Source organism: Rousettus aegyptiacus, unplaced genomic scaffold (genome assembly GCF_014176215.1).
Source record: "Rousettus aegyptiacus isolate mRouAeg1 unplaced genomic scaffold, mRouAeg1.p scaffold_m13_p_5, whole genome shotgun sequence".
Classification (NCBI taxonomy): Eukaryota; Metazoa; Chordata; class Mammalia; order Chiroptera; family Pteropodidae; genus Rousettus; species Rousettus aegyptiacus.
Genome location: NW_023416308.1, coordinates 60820703 through 60841428, shown reverse-complemented (window position 1 = coordinate 60841428; position 20726 = coordinate 60820703). Strand labels below are relative to the sequence as shown.

At 38.5% G+C, this 20726-nt stretch overlaps 1 protein-coding gene across 3 annotated transcripts in view; it reads left to right on the top strand.

Moving 5' to 3' along the window:
* The window catches only part of PIWIL4 (piwi like RNA-mediated gene silencing 4), a 45629-nt gene extending 26494 nt beyond the window's left edge, over window positions 1-19135 (top strand). For 2 of the 3 annotated variants that reach the window (XM_036221430.1, XM_016158725.2), the window contains exons 11-20: window positions 1606-1717; window positions 4179-4363; window positions 6411-6483; window positions 10219-10419; window positions 11410-11513; window positions 12992-13062; window positions 14419-14572; window positions 16185-16310; window positions 16431-16578; window positions 17271-19135. In XM_036221430.1, coding sequence (XP_036077323.1) covers window positions 1606-1717; window positions 4179-4363; window positions 6411-6483; window positions 10219-10419; window positions 11410-11513; window positions 12992-13062; window positions 14419-14572; window positions 16185-16310; window positions 16431-16578; window positions 17271-17387 — 1291 coding nt within the window. In that variant the 3' untranslated portion in view covers window positions 17388-19135. The remainder of the gene's footprint in view (window positions 1-1605; window positions 1718-4178; window positions 4364-6410; window positions 6484-10218; window positions 10420-11409; window positions 11514-12991; window positions 13063-14418; window positions 14573-16184; window positions 16311-16430; window positions 16579-17270) is intronic. The other variant, XM_036221429.1, reaches the window with a different exon arrangement.
* The last annotated feature ends 1591 nt before the right edge of the window (window positions 19136-20726 follow it).

Genomic DNA, 20726 nt, shown 5'->3' with positions numbered 1-20726 from the left:
TTTTTTAATGAAGCTACTAGAAAATTTAAAATTACATATATGGCTTGCTTGATATGTCTATTGGGCAGCATCGTTGTAGAATGGTCTTTTTTTCTTTAAAGACAAAAAATGTGGAGGAGGAACTTGGAAATTCACAAAAAAAGGTGTATGTATCCTCTGTAGATATTTGTTTAATAAATGAATGAATGATATATATTCTTTCGGATATTTTCAAATGCATATAATCCTGTTCTCTTTAGGAAAAGGCCAAAATACTGTACATCATGTTTTTGTAATTTGCTTTTTCTTGAAAGTTTGCATATGATAAAAGTACATTTCTATTTTTATGCTGGTGGTTTCATAGTTTTTTTGTTTTTTTTTTTTATGGCCACACTTTATGTCCTGGACGTCTCCCAGAGTTATATCTGCTTGAGAATAGCTTCTCCTTACGTTTCCCTGGTTCTCTCCTCTTACACCGCACTGTGGATTAGTCTTCCTGGCGCATCTACCTACCACCTTCTAGTAGTACCATTTATTTCAGCCCAGTGTCCTGACCAGTGGTTATCTCACCCATCTCATCTTGGGCAGATAGTATCTGAAGCGAAAGAATTAATTCCAAGTATTCGACGTGACCAGATCAGGCATAACATGAATAAATGGAAATGCTGACTTGTTGCGGAGAATCAGTGGTAAAGAGGTTTGAGCTCCCCCAGGGAGAGAGGGGAAACTTTCATAGGTTAATAAAAGCATGAATTTTATCAGTGTCTTTTGTGAGTCCCTGGCTTACCATGTGCCGACTACTGAAATAGAAGCCAGGACACAAAGTCAATATGGTGGTTCCCTTCGAGGAGCTTACAGCTTGACAGCGATACCATATATCGTAAACCAAGGAGATAACACATAAACTATGGTAAAGGTTTACTAAGTTATAAACTTAAAGTACTATGCAAGTATAAAGTGCTTATTATTGCTCATACTAATATTCTCTTCTTAGTCTTTTTCTACTGCCCTCTCTATCCTATGAATCTTCTAAAGCATAAGGGCCTTATGTTTCCTTCCTTTACCATCCTTCATCCACTCCAAAGCAGCAAATTCAGATATTCCCAGAAGACATCTCCACATCCAGAGGCTTCACAATATCTCTTTGTTTACAAGTTTATTATCAGGAATAATGTCATATCTGTTGAGCACGGAGCTTGTGCCCGATGCCTTGGTAGTACTTTCCGTGTATTGCCATGTTCAGTCTTTACATCAAATCTATGAAGTAGCTAGTTTTCTTATCCCTACATTTTGCCAATAAAGAAACCACAGCTTAAAAAAAAAAAAGATTGAAGAGTTTGCTCAAGGAGTTAAATCCTGGTCTGTGTGGCTCAAAGGCCCATTTTGCAAACTAATGTGCCATGCTGGAAGCTTTTCCATCCCTGCAAATCCCAAATGGGGACAGCCAACCCATAATTCTTTTGGGCAGGATAAAAAAAAAAAAAATAGTGAGTAGAAACAGAAGTTGGGAATCGTAAAAAGAAAATCAGTCTCTAAATAATTCCGTAAGTTATAGTTCTGTCTCTAATGATTAAAATTGTTTTAGAAAATAAGCACTTTACTGACTTAAAACTCAATTCTCAACAGAAACAAAGATGCTCGTTTTGAGCTGGAAACCTGGGGGTTGCATTTTGGATGCCAGATGTCTTTGACTGGCCGGGTCGTACCTTCAGAAAAAATACTAATGCAAGACCACATAGTAAGTGCTGTGATTTTATTTTTATTCAACAGTATTTGCTTGAATACGTGCAAGTTCAATCATATGCCAGAGTGAATAAAGGGGCTTGTGGTATTCATTTAGTTTCTCCATGGCTGTTTATCTGCACTTCCTCTGCCCAAAATCTTGAGGTCCCTCCTGTTTTCCTTTTCAATGTCAGCATACTTATATGGGCTTAGTGGCACCGAGAAGACAAGATTTTAGGTCAGTGTGATGTGTGCATTAGAAAATGGCATTTCAAGCCATTGCAATCTAAACATGCCCGTGTATTATTGGGTGTTGTAGTACTCTTACATCACTAAAAAAATAAATTAAAAAAAAATCCATACTACTGTGGGAAATCCTATTAACTGGTGAAAGTTCATTTCAACAGATTGTATTTCCTGAGACCATGTATTTTTTTTTTCCTAAAGTAAAATGCTGCTCAATTGGCATAAACATTAAGGAATTCACACAGAACCCATCCCCAGTCATAGCGTTTAGGGAGAAAGACATTCTGAAAATTGGAGAGACTAATCATTGCCTCCTTTGGGCTTCAGTTAAAGAAATGAATCTATTTAATGCAAAAATTGTTTATTACCTTTCTACTTTTCCCTAGGTCTATTTTGCCCATTTAAAAATACAGTTATATTTCATTTAATTTTAAAGGCTCTCTTTTTGCCTTTATTTGACACAATAAACTAACATGTCTAAACTAATGTAACGGAACAAAGAATGTTTTCTGTTGGCAAAATACGGATTTTTTCATCATTTGTTATTGACAATCCATTCCAAATTACCAAAAGAGGCTTATTAGAGAAGCTGAGGAAAAACTACTTTTAAAAACAAAACAAAACAAAAAATTTTGCAAAGTACTGAAATGTAGGCCCAGATTAGGATTTTGGTCAGGAGTCAGTAAAGAGAAGCTCAGTTTTGGTTTCACATGTAAAGCGGGATTTAAATATTCACGATGATCTGTGTCATCATCATCTTTATAAGTAAAGTCATATTTGTCAGAGCTTGTGTGTGTGTGTGTGTGTGTGTGTGTGTGTGTGTGTGTGTGTGTGTGTTAGAATGGGAACAGGGCTCTGTAGGAGAAGGGGGCTCTGCAATGGAAGAACCCGCCCCCAGAAGTGGTGGTGGGTTGTCATCAAGTAGCCATGGCTAGATCATCGATTTCTTAGCCAATTCTGCTTTCTGAAATTGGGTTCTAGTAACTGAGCAAACCAGAGGTTCACAGATCTCAGAACGGGACTTGGACATTTGTCTTTGGTCTCGTGCCAGCCCATAACAGGTTGGAGTGGAGATGAGAGGGCCATGGCTCTCATACTAACTGTAATGGAAGGAATTAACCTTAGGGCTCGGTTTAGAACCATTCATGGAGAGCTAACCCTTTCACTACATTCTCAGGCTAAGGTCTCCTCCTGGAGCTGAGTTCCCACCTGGCCACCTAATGGCAAGGTATTCTGACCATGGCTGGTTGCTGAAAGTCATAGTACTTGATAGAAAGTGCCCTGATTGCAATGTCAACAAAGACTAGACTTGTACACCTGTCACTGCCAATTGGTTCCATAACCTCTCTCAGCCACAGCTTTGGAGTTCGTAAAACTAGGAGATTACAGTGTGTAGATGAATCACTTGGGAACTTGTTAAAATGCAGATTCTGATTCAGTGAGTCTGGGATGGGGCCCAGGACTCTGCATTTCTAACAAGCTCTTAGGAGATAGTTATGCTGCTATAAGACAACAGTTTGAGTAGCAAAGGATTAAATTATAGTGTGGTAACAGTGACTCTTCCCAGCTCACCACACCAAGGGTGTTTCCATTCAATTCCAGCCCATGGATATAAGCAGAAGCCTAGTGTCCAGTCTAAAGTCTGCCTTCTTCAGTGCAGGGAACTTGTTTTTCCTGGTCACCTGGGGAATCTTCTAGGAATAAGAAAGGAGCTTGTATCTTAGCCTCATCCTACCTCTCCAAGACATAGCATAATGTATATTCTTAACTGCCCTGTGGGGTTTGTTAGTTTTAGTACGATGACCTGGAATATCAGTAATCAACATTTCTTATTTGAGATATCTAGATGTCTAGACCTAAGAGACCAAATTGGATAGCCCACTTGCCTATGCCATTGATAAAAAAGGTAAGAGATTCTTAGAACTAGAAGGGAAACTAGAGACCTTTGAACCAGGTACCTTTCTTTGCACACAGTAGGGGCCCATGAAGTAAAGGGACTTGTCCAAGGATCTGTAGCCAGGGAGTGGCCAACATGGATTGATGCTCAGATGCCTGCACTCCCAGGAAGCACATGTGTTTTGTTCAGATGGTCAATGCTTATATTAGTGTTTTGAGTCTGTGAATAGCAAACTGTACTAAATAGTTCTCATGACTAATGTGGACCATCTTCACACTGTCTTTATTTAATTGCTTTTTGAATAAATGTTTTCATGATCATCATATCTTCTCAGTGTCAACCAGTGTCTGCTGCTGATTGGTCCAAGGATATGCGAACTTGCAAGATTTTAAGTGCACCATCTCTGAGTAAATGGTTGATTATATGTAGTAACAGAGCTGAAAATGTGACTGAGAACTTTCTGAGCTGCTTGAGAAGAGTTGGAAGTTCCATGGGATTTAATGTGGACTACCCCAAAATGTGAGGATATACTGAAAATCATCCCAACTTTTTAAATATGTATTTCTTTGGTTTGGTTAGAAAATAGGAAATAAGGGCTGATGTAGCTACAAAAGTCTTTCTCTCAGTAAATTTTCACAATATAAAGTGCCAAGAAAATACTTATAAGTAGATAGATTTGTAATCATTTCATATAGTTAAAATACATTTTATGTTGTTTTTTGTAAAACTTCGTTTTCACAGTTCTTTAGGCAAGAGTCTCATTACCACAGAGTCTTTATAGTACTAGTTAAGGTATAAATCCTTAATTAATCCATATGTTGCTTCCTTAACTTAAAATTTTTTTATATCAGTTATAAAGCAACATCAAAAAGGATATTAAAAAATAAAAGTTGCATTTCCTGACTTACTTGATAAATTTGATGTTTTAAAATTTAATGTAAAAACAGATTTGAAAAAACATTTCTGATTCTGTTACTATAGCATAAGATTAGTCATCAAGATAGTTTTCTGATAAAACCAAGGTCATTCATTTCATTTTCAAACGTTTACTGAGTACCTGCGATATGCTAGAAACTGTGCCAGTTACTGGGGATGAGAAAGATAAGTCGCTTGCAGTTTAGTAGGAGAGCCATACATACACAGTCACACTCAAAACTGAATACTGTTTCACTTTAGAAAAGCCATGAAGTTGATCATGCCTCTTTTTATTGAGCTTGATATGCTTAGTAAAGAGCAATAGATACTTCTTTTTCTTTGTTTTTGTGGAGGTACAAATGTCCTCATTGGCAGGGTAGGAAGTTATTCTTAAAAAACATGGTTAGTAATTAATTATATCAGCAGTGCAAGCATTGTAGAAAACCACTGATATTCCCAAAGTCTCATTTTACACTGTAGTTTAGAATTCTCCTCTTACCAAATGTGTTAACAAATTGCCTGGTTTGAGTTTCACCTGCTCTAATTTCTCTTAACTCTTGAGCTAATCAAGCAGGAAAAGATTAACAAAAGAAGCCACAGTCAGCAGATCCTGGCTGGCATCTTTCTCACACCCATTTCATGAACAAGCTCGTGTCCATGTTCTGTTTCTGGCCCATTTTATTTAAAAGCTCATATTTTATTCCAGCCTTTTTTTTTCTTGTGTATCCATTTACCTGCTAGATTTATATGCATAGTTTCTCCCATCTGAAACATTCGTCAGATGAGTTTAGAAGAAGTGAACAGAAAATAGCAGTTGAGTCTGTGTGCAAGAGATTGAATTGTAAAAATCAGAAGCATTTAGTTGTTTTAACAGAGCTGTAAGCCATTGCTACATCTTAGTTGGAATCAGCAAGCATGAGACAGTGGTCCTGCCCCCTGCTGGGCAAGTTTTAAAAGGCCACTGGGCATTGAGATAGTGCAATCATGTACACATAGGAGAGGCTGATTCTTCATAAAGAAGTGGATTTATAAATTCTTGTGTGTGGGAATTATTTCTGTAGTCTCTGGCTCCTAAAATAACGTAAGCACAGAACAGATCATTGATGAGTACTTGCCGACTTACTGATTAAAGCTAATATTCCAGGCTCCAAACAAGCTGCTACTTGGGGAAAAAAATATTTTAGTCTGAATCATCCAGATTAGCTGAATATCTTGGTGTCATTACTCTGATGACTTTTGAAACATTTATTTTAAAGTTCTATGGACATTCAGTATTAGAGAATCTTAATCCCAGTCTAACTTGAACCAAGTTTCAGACACTTGATTATTGAGATCTGTGATTTCAAATGTTCAACACCATTTTCAACAATAATTATTAATTGTAGAGATTCTATACAATTGAGAAAATTTTATTTTCTATCGAACTATTATTAAGTTAATAAAAATGATTATTAAACATTTCTGGCATGTCTTGTAGCGGGAGAAACAATTTTAGGCTCAAAGGGTTGTCACTTTTTTCTAACGACCCCTCCCCCCACCCCGCAATTGTTAGTGTGGTATAAAAATCCATTTGTATTATTTTTTACTCCATATGATTATGTGTGACTACGAAGGAAGTTATATATCTTCAAAATTAAATCTTTTTATATAGCATAAAAGTACAAGAAAATCCAGCTGCATTTCTTAGCACTATACAGAAACATGCTGATCCCGATGTTCAGTTGGTAAGTAAATGATAATGTTGGGATTGTTCTGTATAATTTTTATTTAGTTTTTGTTATATCTTGAAAGAAAGAATCTGAACATATTCTCCCATGATATGTTTGCAAATTGTTGTGCATTTCTCCAAGCACCCAAGAAAATACTAATCTTAGTATTTTAATCAATAATTTATTTCTCTGTCGTATTTCTAATATTTTAAAATACTTGCTGTTGCCTCTATATCAACCTATTGTAAATTGTGCTGCCACGAATATTGGGGTGCATAGATATTTATGAATTATTGTTTTGGTTTTCTTTGGATAAATACCCAGAAGTGCAATTGCTGGGTCCAAAGGTATATCCATTTTTAATTTTTTGAGAAACCTCCATACTGTTTTCCATAGCAGCTGTACCAATTTGCAATCCCACCAACAATGTATGAAGGTTCTCTTTTCCTCACATCCTCACCAGTACTTGCTGGTTTTTGATTTATTGATGATAGCCATTCTGACAGGTGTGAGGTGATATCTCGTTGTTTAAATTTGCATTTCTCTGATGATTAGAGACCTTGAGCATCTTTTCATATGTCTGTTAGCCATCTGTATTTCTTCTTTGGAGAAGTATCTGTTCAGGTCTTCTGCCCATTTTTTAACTGGACTGTTTGTTTTTTTGTTGTTGCATTGTATAAGTTCTTTATAAATTTTAGATATTAACCCCTTATCGGATGTATCATTGGCATCTTCTCCCAGTCGGTTGTCTTGTTGTTTTGTTGATGGAAAAATTCCTTTGGTATTTTGATAGGGATTGCATTGAATCTATAGATTGCTTTGTGTAGTATGGCCATTTTAACAATATTGATTCTTCCTACCCATGAACAGGGTATTTACTTTCATTTATTTGTATCCTCTTCAATTTCTTTTTTCAATAACTTATAATTTTCTGAAAACGGGTCTTCTACCTTCTTGGTTAATTTGATTCCCAGGTATTTTATAGTTTTTGACGCAATTGTAAATGGGATTGTTTTCTTAATTCCTCTTTCTGAAAGTTCATCATTGGTGTATAAAAATGCCACTGACTTCTGAATATTTATTTTGTAACCTGCTACCTTACTGAATTCATTGATCAATTTCAACAGTTTTTTGGTGGAATCTTCAGGGTTCTCTATATATAGTATTATGTCATCGGCAAATAATGAGAGTTTTACTTCTTCCTTTTCAATTCAGATGCCTTTTATTTCTCTTTCTTGTCTTACTACTGTGGCTAAGACTTTCAATACAATGTTGAAGAGGAGTGGTGAAAGTGGGCATCCTTGTCATGTTTCTGATCTTAAGGATAATGTTTTTAGTCTTTCCACACTGAGCATGATGTTAGCTGTAGGTTTGTCATATATGGCCTTTATTATGTTGAGATATGTTCCCTCTGTTCCCACTTTGCTGAGAGCTTTTATCATAAATGGATGCCAGATTTTGTCAAATGCTTTTTCTGCATTTCTTGATAAGATCATATGGTTTTTATCTTTTGATTTGTTAATGTGGTATATCATATTAATTGATTTGTAGATATTGAACCAACCTTGCTTCCCAGGAGTAAATCCAACTTGACCATGGTGTGTGATATTTTTAACGTATTGCTGAATTCAGTTTGCTAATATTTTGTTGAGGATTTTTGCATCCATGTTCATAAGAGATATCAGCCTATAGTTTTCTTTTTTTGTAATGTCTTTGCCTGGTTTCGGAATCAAGGTAATGGCGGCCTCATAAAAGGAGTTAGGGAACCTTCCCTCTTCTTGAATTTTTTGGAATAGTTTGAGAAGAATAGGTGATCATTCTTTTTTGAATGGTAAAATTTACTTATGAAGCCACCTGTAGACCAGCTGTTTTATATAATGTCCCTTAATTTATGTTTGTCTGATATTTTCTTAGGATTTAGGTTATGCACTTTTGGCAGAATCACCACAGCAATGATGCTGTGTTCTTACTGCATCTTAATAAGGGATTAAGATGATATCTGTCAAGTTTTTTCACTGTAAAGTTGCTCTTTTTCTCTTTGTAATTAATTAGTTTTTATTTTTTGGTAGGGAGATACTTTGAGACATTGTAAATATCTTATTCTCACCACACTTTGATGGTTACCAAATGGTGACTTTCTAATTCTGTACTTCCCTCTACATTTATTAGATGGCATATTATAAGGAAGAGCTTTTTCTTCTCCCCATTTCTTTATTCATTTATTTATATCAGTATGGATTCATGGATGCCTATTTTATTTACTAATTTGTAGTCCATTACTACTGTTATTTATTTTGCTGCCCAAAATCGTCCCTGACTTCACCAGTGGGAGCCGCATTCAAGCTTGACCTCTGTGTCTTTTTGACATGTTTCCATCTTATTTGGACCACTTCCTTATTGTCTAGCACAATAAGATTTTCCAGGTTAACCCTGAAGTTTTGTTACCTTGCCCCAGATTCAGATATTTCTCCAATGAGCCCTGATTCTTTGGAGTAGACAAAAGCATTTAGAAATTAAGATCTGGGCATTGGATGTGCTTATTGGCTACTGGGTGTCACAACTCCCAGGTTTTCTCAATGTGCAAAAGCTAGGAAATATAAGTATGTATGTGTCTACGTATACATACTCCTATATATGTAATGCACAATTACATCTATTTTATTATTAGATGTATCTATCTATCTAAATTAAAAACATGTGTTCACACCTCTAGCTCCAATCCAACACCACAGGAAAGCATCCATATTTTTCCCCCTTCTCTGATAGTGAGAAACATTGCTGCTATTATTCTCCACGTATGTGCTTACTTCTCCATCCCTGATGTGCAACCAGTGTATCACTGGCTCTCACCTTCTTTTGACCCTGGCCTCATGGGGCCACTGCCTTGTTCCTCCCTAGCTTGGTCCCAAACTTGTATGAGGAAAGGAAGGAAGGCTCCTAAGAAAATTTTACTGACAGTTTTAAAGTATTTCCCTCTACTTTATATAATTAAGTATAAATAATTTTGACATTATTTTGCCAGTTCTATTGGTTAAAAACTCACTCTTTTTTTCTTTTTGCTAATCACGATAATGCCTATCTTTTCTATAATTTGGGGGATTTTGAAGGTAGACAATAAAAGATAGGAACTAGGCCAGGAGGTCTTTCTGTGAGCAAAATACCTGAAAAGAAGTAGGGTCAGTGACAGAAATGGGTGGAATTAAAATACTAGGGGACCTGAAGCTTCTTTCTCCTTATTTTTCCCTCCTCTCATATCCCAACTCTCAAGTCCTGGTAAACAAAAAAAAAAAATTATTTTGGTTGTCTAGTGCCTATTGGGAAAAAGCTCACTGTGCAAGCTAACTCTTCACTTTGCTTATCTTTAGGCGAGTTGGGGACAGGAGCTAGAGAGCCACAGGAAAAGGTCACGGCAAAGAAGGAAGAGGTAGCTGGAGAAAGAGCTAAGCTAGAGAGGAACTTGGGGACACTAACAGAATGACATCAATAGAGAAGTGAGGAGGAAGGGAAAGCCAAGGGAGATGGATAGGATTAGACTGAGGCTGGGCTGAGTCAATAGCTGGTGAGAAGGCATTTCAAATGGCCTATGATTAATTGTCAGTGATTTAAAGGCCATTTGAAAGTTCAAAGGGATGTAGGCATGTTCATGTTTGCTGCTCAGAAACTCAAGGGCAAAAGATGTTTGGAGAATCCATGTAGTCATGTATTTTTTAAAAGCTAAGCATAAGTAAATTATCTTTTTTTTTCTCTTAGGTAATGTGTATTCTGCCTTCTAATCAGCAAAACTATTATGGTTCCATTAAAAAATATTTGAGTTCCGACTTTCCAGTCCCGAGCCAGTGTGTACTTGTTCGGACCTTGAATAAACAGGGAATGATGATGACTCTGGCCACCAAGATTGCCATGCAAATGACCTGTAAACTCGGAGGCGAGCTGTGGGCTGTGGAGATCCCTGTGAGGAATTTGTTTCTTTTTTCCTTTCAATAATCAATCAAGTAATTTTAAAACATTAAGTCAAAGTAGGAGCTATTTTTACATAATCGCAGAAGTATTTGATTTGTTTGTTTGTTGGGTTTGTTCACTGCTTGTCTGCTGTGGGTGCTGACATTATACAAGCCCACCATGAGGGTTTGCAGAAGGCGAGATGGGCCCCTATTCTCAAGGAGCTTCAATTAAGCCGGTAACAGAATATTTTGTGAAAGAGAGTCTAGTTTGGCATAGACTTGGAGGAACTTGATTTGGAGCCATCCGACCACCATTTAAAATCTATGTTCCATGGCCTTTGCCTTTACCTGCTTTCAGAAGGTGCTAACTCTCAGAGTAGCCTTTCTCCCCACTTGGGGCTTCCCCAGACCTTGGGGAGCTGGCAAAGCCTATGATCTAAACCTCCAAATGTGTTGGGAACTGAGAAAATCCTCTTCTCTTTCCTGAACTATGGCCACTCTGGGAGGAAGTGAAGGGATGAGACATGAGGGAATATCGCTTATTTCCTTATGTTTCTGTAACCCAGCGTATGACGTTACCCCCTCCTGGAGGCACATAGCCAAGTGAGGATTTCTTAGACACCTGGAAAAAGGGGAATGGAATTCCTCTTCAGATTTCTTCAGCCCAGAGGCAAGGGATAAATGGACTGGCCACTTTCCCAGAATCTCTTGAGCTACTGATGGCCCTTGGCCACCTCTGCAAAGGATGGTGGCTATTTGGACTTTAGTGAGTCTCCTAAGCAAAGTGTGGACCACATTCTTCCCTCTATCTTTAAGTCTCTTCTGTTTCTAGTTTAATAATTTGTCTCACTAGACATATATCCTGGCGCATAGCTTAACTTGAATAATTAAATAACTAAGGGCAGTTTTTTTTTTTTTTTTAAAAAAAACTTCATAGTAAGTCATTATTTGGGGAAATAACACCTCATTCCATTAAATCATGAAAAATTTGATTTCACAGTTAAAGTCCCTGATGGTAGTTGGTATTGATGTCTGTAAGGATGCATTCGACAAGAGAATGTTGGTGGTTGGATTTGTGGCCAGTATCAACCCCAGAATCACCAGGTACTTTTAAAATCACACTAACATATTCTTCCATTATTTGACTATTAATTGTGGGTTAACTACATAGCAAGGAATAATTTGTATTCTTCACTCGTTTTTAAAATATGAATGCTTATGGTCATAATACTCACATATATAAATGTGATTGAAAATATTAGGGTAATATGTAATCTCATTAAAAGGCTATTTTTATACATTCATTAGGACAGGCTATTGCTCATGTGCCAGTTATATTTCTAAAATGATGGCCGAGTTGAAATTTATTTTCTGAACATCTGCACTGTTTTAGGCACTGTACTAGGAACCTTACATACATGATGACAGCAGTTGAGAATCAGATTATCCTGTCTACCATTTACTTATTCTGTATAAATACTCGATACGTGCTCATTATTGTTTTATTATTTTTAACTCTCACGGACACTTGATGTGGGATTGTCCACACAGCTATTAAAACCACAGGCAGAATTAGGGATGACACATTAAACATGGGTACAAACAGAGGTGGTAGTGCTTGTTAAATTGTAGTTCTTGGAATTGTTTCAATATTTGTATCTAAACAATGTTTTGAGGCTGTAGGAGCTATTTGCAAAAATGTTTCCTCCTAGACTGAAGCCGTTTGATTTGCTCTGTTACATTTGTGGTCAGGTATGTATTTGGAATTGAAGGAAACAGGAAACGTAGCAGCAGGCCTCTGATTTCATTCCAGGCTGTATGAGAGCCTTGTTATGTGTGTCACTTCCTTAAGCAGACAAAGGACTTCCAGCTGGTCAGCAGTATTCCTGATTGCGTCATTATTGTTGCATATATTTAGATAACTATAATAATGTTGACACATACTTACCACTAAGTCGTAACTTTCATTTTCTAAGTGCTTTTAATTAACGACTTTAGCAAGAGAACTTGCTTCTGAAATCTGAGTTCGTTAATCATGTTAAGATTTTAAACCTAAAAGGCTCCCCTCTTGAAGTGGGAGTTTATGCTTGAGAAATCTTTGAATATATTGAAAGTGGAAGATCTATTGCTAGACTAGTAAATTCCTTTATAATAATAACATAGTTCTTTTGTTAGTGCTTATTATGTACCGAGTACTGTGCTAAGGACTTTATATATATTATCTAATTTAATTTTTATAACAACTTTATGAAGTAGTGACTACAGTACCATTTTGTAAATTTCCTTGGCATAGGTGAAGAAACTGAAGATTAACTTCACACACCAAAGTCACAGAGCTGATGAGTATACCAGCCAGGATCTGAACCCAGATGTGTCTCGTGCCAGCACAATGCTCGAGTTTCTCTTTATAATAAATTTCATTCTGGGTGTAGGAGGGAGCTTTTTAATACAATTGTGATGATCTAGCATATACAAAATTATGAACATTAATTTTATTCATAATGTCTCTTAATTTAATCCTAATGCATGTTTGTAGTAGAGGTTTAAAGTTGAACTCTACTTTTCTTCTTTGCTTACTTTAGGTGGTTTTCCCGCTGTATCCTTCAGAGGACAACAACAGATGTTGCGGACTGCTTAAAAGTTTTCATGATCGGTATGAAAACCGTAGTGGGAGTGGGCTCCAAGGACTGTTTCTTCAGACCCAAAGTCCACACGCCTATAGCAGACCACACATGAGAAAGCAAACTCCCCAAGCCTGCCTGAGTCAATTGGGAGTGAGTTAGAGACCCTAAAGCTGTGTCCTGACTCAGCCTAGCAGTCAGACTATAGAATTTACATTGTCCTCTGTTTGTGATAAATAGAAAGCCAGGAGGAGGGAGAGTTTTTCATAGTTGCGGGTGGCTCTGGCAAGTGGTTTGAAGGCCAAAAGAAACCTACCCTAGAGGAACTAGTATTATGACATAGCAGTGTTAGGTCTAGAAATAGGAGAGAAACCTTTGGGACAGGACGTGCTGGCAGATGAAGTGTGGAATAGCAGGAGGATGGGGACGATGGCAGGCGAGGAGGAGGGGTGTCCTCTTCATAGCCAGATGTGGTAGAAAGGGGTCTGGTGTTCCCACTCCCTCACCACCCCTGGCAGATCTGGCTTCGCCACCCCTTTGTGGTGTGCTTGTGCATCTCACTCGCTTCCCTAACCTGCATTTCCCTATCTGTAAACTTCGGGGGTGTTGGGGGGGGAGTGTTGTAAATATTTTTTTTTCTAAAAAGAATTTGATGATGATACGTGTTGATAATGGGCTTACATATGTGATCATCTTCCATTGAACTAAATTGATTTCCCTGTACAATAAACTCTTCTAGAACAATAATACAAAATATACATGAAAAGAATTATTGTATCATTACTTTCCCCTCACTTCAAAACCTGTTTTGTTTTGTTTTTTAGTAGTTATGAGAAGTTTCTCTTAGGCAATTTCTAGTTAGAGTGTATGGGAGTGTTCTCAGTTCGTATTATCTGTGAGACTGGGAATCTAATTGTTTGAGTTCATGTAAAGAGATGCATTGAGAGGAGCAGCCAGTTCTTTTCCTTAGGTTTTTATATTTATTCTCATTAGAGAAGAAAGTGATATAAAATTATCTACTCTATATTTATTAAGAGAATTTAAAGACTTGAAGAAACTAAATTAATATTGATTTGATTTGGGGAATTTGTATATCTATGGCATGAATTAAATTTTAATTTATTCCACAAATATTAAAATTTTTCTAAAGAGGTATGCTGAGTGTAAGAATATATTATGCCATGGAAACCATTATGATTCCTCAAATAATAGAGGTGCAGGAATGTCCTCTAAAGTTATCCATGTTTATCTTATTGCACATACATCCTAGTTAGGTATTATCCTATTTCGCAGGAAATAGTAAACTTAAGCATTGAAATGTATTGGAATTTTATTCTTTGTTGGCATCAGACAAGTCATTCTTTTCTTACTAACACCAAATTCTGCAGGAGCACTCAACAAATGGTACAAGCACAATCATGGTTTGCCAGCGCGGATCATTGTATATCGTGACGGCGTAGGGGACGGTCAACTGAAAACACTTATTGAGTACGAAGTTCCACAGCTGCTGAGCAGTGTGGCAGAAGCAAGTTCAAACACCAGGTATTAAACTGTTCTTTCTCCACACTCCCAATTATAGCACATTCATTGTAACTATTGAAATTATTATATGCCAGCATTTTCTTTTTCATGCAGTTAAGTTTTACTCTGTTTCTGCGTCATTCAAGTATAGCTAGATGAACTGATTTGCCCTAGATTACAATGTGGTCAGGATGGTCTCATGTAAATAGCCTGGGTGATGTGAGGTTTAGGGGCCGGGATGGGAACACCTGGAGGAAGGCAGGTGGCATCCTCCAGAGCAGGTGACACTGAGATTCAGGAGGAAGCCCTTGGTGCTGCTGGCAGGTGAAGACATTCATACATATTAACATGCCATGGGCAAAAAAAAAACAAGCTATGGTTTCAAATTCAAGGTCCAAATCCACACACAGGGCTGGAGCCTCTGAAGCACAGGCACTGATGTGCAGCCGGGGGCTACATGAGGAGCCGAAGGAGCAAGTGAGTGCTGTGGACGCTGGCTGCATGTGGGAATCAGTTTGTGTTGAACACCAGGCATCTTGCTTCATGTCACATTTCTAGATTCAGTGTTTCAGCACATTTTCCTCTGATGATGTCGAGTGGCAAGTGCAAGAAAAATATTAGAGCTGGAAAATCGGGGAGGATGATCATCTTAAGCTGGCTTCTTAAAATATTCAGAAAGCATCTTCCAAGCAGTGCACAGTGCTCTCTCTGTAGGATTCACCACGATCAGCCCAGCATTGCAGCCAGGAGCTACAAGGGAGCTGAGTCGTGACCTCATTAGTGACTGGTAGAGAGGAGGGAGAGCATAGTAGCTTGGGGACAGTATCACCTTCAGTTCCATCCAAACTGTCAGAGTCAGGATATCTCATTTCCTACTGACCTTCGGTGAATGTGTTCAGTATGCAATTTAGGGAGAGCCGACAGTGCTAAGGAGTTAGTTTTCTCGCACTATGACATCACTTTTAAAACTCTCAATACTGAAAACATTAATATATATTTTTAAATAATTAAATTTCATGGTGACTCTTGCATCTCAGGGGTTCTTCTGTGATGGCCAATGTTTGGCCTTGGCCTTGGCTTTACTAAAGGCTGACTTTAAAACTTGGTCATTCAGCATTTGACTCAAATGTGTATTTGATTTGAAGACTAAGAGGGACTTGTGGTTCTCCCTTTGCTATTTAGAAATTGAGGGGAAGAGTGAAAATAGAGGACTATTGCTAATGGAAAAAAAAAAAAAATCTTGTCTCCATGGATAATTCCGGAAAATCTTTCTTTAGAAGTGTTTAATCGAAGTTCATTGCCTTATCAACCATCCCTCCGCATCTCCTCTAAATGATATAAACTAGTCAAGTGAGTGGATGTACCACACTTTTGAAATAAATGAGAATAATCCCTAACTTTAAAAACTATATGTATCTCTGGGGGAGGAGAGACTGAGGGTGGTTTTTATTTTCTTTGTTTTTGCAGTCTTTCTCTAATGAATTAATTTATTTATCCTATCAAAAAATTACCAAGAAAGAGAAAAAGAAAATTATGTGGCTTGATTTTAGTTCTCTCTCTCTCTCCTTCTCTCTCTCTCTCTCTCTCTCTCTCTCTCTCTCTCTCTCTCTCTCTTTGTCTTTCTGGTTCCAAGCTCCAAACTGTCAGTGATTGTGGTCAGGAAGAAGTGCATGTCACGATTCTTTACAGAAGTGAACCACACCATACAGAACCCGCCACTTGGCACCGTGGTGGATTCGGAAGCGACTCGTCCTGAATGGCAAGTGCTACCAGAAAAACGATGTTTAACAAAACATTCACTGTGCGTTGTTTGGGTTCGGCCCTGCTCTGTGTGCCGCCTTCCACACGTTATTTCATTTTCTCCCTCTTTCTCCCTCAGGTATGACTTTTACTTGGTCAGCCAGGCCGCCTGTCGGGGAACTGTCAGTCCCACCTACTATAATGTCATCTATGATGACAACGGCTTGAAGCCCGACCACATGCAGAGACTTACATTCAAACTGTGCCACCTGTACTACAACTGGCCGGTAAGTGACAGCTGCTGACTTATGTGAGTACTGATACTCAGGGTTCCCAACTCCAGAACTGTCACTCAGTTCACCTTTGTACACCAACCCCTAGCACAATACCTAACTTTTCACAAAGGAGGAATGAATGAACAAACAAATGAAAGAATGACTTTTTGAGTCCACAGTGGGAGAAACCTAGTCTGTCATAGAAACAAAATAGCAATAACTGTTATAATACATTGGGATTTACCATTTCCAGAGGGCTTTGTTATATACTTTATCCTGTGGGAGCCTGGGAGGAATCCAGGGAACTGTCGTTCCCACATTATGCTAAGTAAGTTGAAGCTGATGGGGAAGTATCAGGCGCGGCTATGTTCTGTGTTCACGTGCTTGAGGCCAAGTTCTCAAAGTCCAAGGCTGAGGTTTGCTCTGAGCCCCTCGTAATATTAGTCATAGGAACATAGATTAGCCCTAAGTGTGATGGCTCCTAGCTCTGTGAAGGCACACTGTCCACCCTCCCCATTCTGCTCAGTGAACTTGTTTCCAGTGAGCAAAGATGCCCTTCATTGGTTGAGTCTAGTTATTGTTTTACTCACTAACACTTTCTGTTGTGTATGTAACTAGTAGATGAAAAATCTCAGTGGAAACAAAAAATCACTTTGAAGAACAAATTATCCTCTTAATTACCATTAATACTTTTTCTTCCTCAGGGCTTAATCAGTATCCCAGCGCCGTGTCAGTATGCCCACAAGCTGACCTTCCTGGTGGCGCAAAGCATTCATAAAGAACCAAGTTTGGAATTAGCCAATTCTCTCTACTACCTGTAATGGCATGAACCGCTGGCATCACTACATGAGGAATCTGAGGAGTTGTCAGTATACTTTGTACATATCTGCTGTGAGCATGATCGAAGCTGTGACTGGGGAAAGGAAATAGAGCTTAGTTTTAACTTCTGGAAAACAAAACAAAAAACAAAACTTAACATGGTTCAAAAGAAATGTATGTTGTGTTATTTTAGAGAGTTAAATTGGGTAAATTCTCATTGTGGTACATGGAATTAAAATGTACCATCACCTGTAAGTAATTCCACAAAGCTAAATATCCTCTAAGAAAATAAGTATTCGCATGATGTTTTATGCTTAATCTTAGCCAAAAGGCCAAGAAGCAACTGTGTGATGTTTTGATGGTAGGTAAACAGGGTCTAATTATTACCTTAAATTCTGTAGTTTTCTTAAATATTGTAGTAGAGCATCTTGTAGAGTAGTTTAAATGGTTATTAGAAAATAAAGAAACTTTAGAGCATTGCATATTGTGTTTATTATTATTATTTGAATTCTAGTTGAAGTTACATGTGCACCTCATTATTAAAGTGTTTTTAGCAAAGATTCTTACCTACTAGGCCACATCACAATCACTTTGAGTTATATTTCTAAAACTGAACACATCATTTGCTTTCTTGATAGTACTTTATTTCACTTTATAGCAACTACTCTCATTGATGACTTTGCTTCCTACTGCACTGGGAGAGCGCTCCATCATGAGAGAACTTGCACAGGCTCCCATTCCACCTACCGATTTAATGGCACAAACCCTGCCCCTTACCTCATTGTCATAAATAAATCATGTCTGTGCTCTGTGGAAGGCTCTCCGCCTGTGTACTAAATCCCATTCCTCCTGATCTGTGAAGGGTTTTGCTGAAGCACTTCTCCCTTCTCCTTTCTGCATCATCAATTTCCTCCTCACACTGGATCATTCCCATTGGCGCGATACATATTGCTATTATTTCTCTCATCTTAATAAACTATTTCCCTCTCCAGCCACCACCCCATTTCTTTGCTCCGTTTTCAGAAAAACTTGCCAAAAGAATAGTCTATGCTTGATGTGTCAAATTCCTTACTCCAATCCGAATTTCACAACCGCCGTGTCAAAATTGTGTTTGTCAAGGTCACCGATGACTTCTGCTTTGCTAAATCTGTCCATTCTGTGTTCTCATCTTACCTAGCCTGTTACAGCATTTGACCCAATTGATCATTTCTTCCATCTTAAGGCAGTCTACGTGGCCACTGAGGAAACACAGCCACCTGCTTTCTCTCCTACTGCGTCACTCTCTCGTTTCCAGTCTCTCGCTTGTTTCTCCTCATCTTCTCATCCTTTCCACATGAGATGCCCCAGGAATGAGAACACGGCTACGTGCAAAAACTATTTTGAGGAAGGAAAGATCAGACTTCTAGGTCCTTTTCACAGGGGAAAGACTGTGCGGAAGGCTGCAATGGGAGGGAGTGCAAAGAGGGCTGAAGGCGCCCTCCGGGGAGTATGGAGAAGCAGAGATCATAGGAGATGGAACTGAAAACATCCTTTTCCTATTTGAGAGTTTTTTTCAGTCCTGGCAACATGATCCATTTCAGTAATAATAACGGGAACCATTTGTGGGGTGTGAGGGTGGAGAGGGGTCATTACATTCCAGGTGCAGTTCCAAACACTTTACATTCACGTTTAATCTTCACAAGAACTGTATGAATTAGGCACTATAATAACCATTTTACAGATGAGAAAACTGAGGATTAAAGATGCCATGTGGCTCACCAAAATTGATAAGATTAATAAATTGTGGAATTTGTCCTTGGGTGCGTTTGACTCCAAAACCTGTGAGATGAACGACAAGACTGTACTGCCTTAATAAAAGTTATAATAAGAATTTTAAATGTTCTCCCTGAGTCTTTAGATGAGAGATTGCCTATTATGATTTAAAGTTGGAATTGTACATCAGGTAGAGAGAGGCAAGGCACTTTACCAATCCAGAGTGGGTGTGTTTTTGTGTTTATGTTTTCTTCCTTCAAAGTACAAGGGTTCTGTCAAGTGCTACTGTACAACAGCTGGCTTAAATAAATCTGTACTCAGCATTTGAATTAATCGATACAGAGGTCTCTAAAGCTCCATAATCTTTTAACTATTAAGTATTGCCCAAGGTAATGGCTCCTTACTGTTTTGGCCCACCAGGGGACGCACAAGGACTGTCGTATCAACAGAGCGTTTCCCTTTGCTGGTGTGGTGCAGCCCGTAGTTTAAGAAGTCGACTTGAAGTAAGGTCTGCCCGGGGAGCGTGGTGGGGTGGGGGGTTGGGGGATGCAACCTGGGGGGGGGGGGCGCAATATGGGGTTAGGAAACTCTTGAGCTCTGGTTCTAATGCTGTTAGCTGTGGGTTGCAATAACCTTCCGTCTGTGAGACTCAGTTACCCAACCTGTAATATGAGAAAGGATTGGAGTGGACATTTAAAAGCTTTAAAAAATATACCGACACCTGGGTTCATCTCCAGGAGCAGTGATTTAATTGGCCTGATCATTTGAATATTTTAAAAGTTATCCAGGTGATTCTGATGGTTAGCCAGGTCTGAGGACTACTAGTCTAAGACAGCACTGGGTCTGGATCCCAGAACCACCACTTACTAGCTATGTAACATTGGGCAAGTTACTTAACTTCTTTGAGCCCATTTACTGTAAAGATACCTAACCATGTCCACATTGTAGTGTTATTGTAGGATTAGAAATATCAAATCTAAAGTATTTGGCTTTAATAAAGAGTGACACATAACACCTCACGAGAGGAAAAGGATCAAATGACGTGATACTAGAAAATGGTTTTGTCAGCTTTCACCATCACATACACTCACTCAAGAGACCAGAAGTGAGTGAAGCACAGCACTCAGGTTGTATCCTTTCACTGAACGTCTAGGAGATTCGATGCAGTCGCTGGACCCGAAGCCCCTGGACAGCACAGGCCTGGTTCCCCAGGCCCAATTCGTAAGCCTCAATCTACCTAGTGCTTAAAAATGAAAAAGGCTGCCCTTGCCTGGAGGACCTCCCACTGGCTAAGCCAAAAAAAAGTAATTTAGTCAACAAATACTCATGGGTGCATATAATAAGAGCTGTGCTAGGTTCCGAATGCTACAGTACTGCTTAAGGGAAAGCTTAATACTTTCTCTAGATGTGAGTAGTCTACTACTTGCTGTTTTATGCAAAGAATTTTGGTTTTGTTTTCATTTGGGCGCTAGGATGGAGACTCTTGAAGAAAATATACTTTACATACGTTTCCGTGGCAGCCATGAGAGGCGCCCAGCAGATTTCCCTGAGCTGGCTGACAGCCTCTAGATGGGCAACAGTGACGCAGC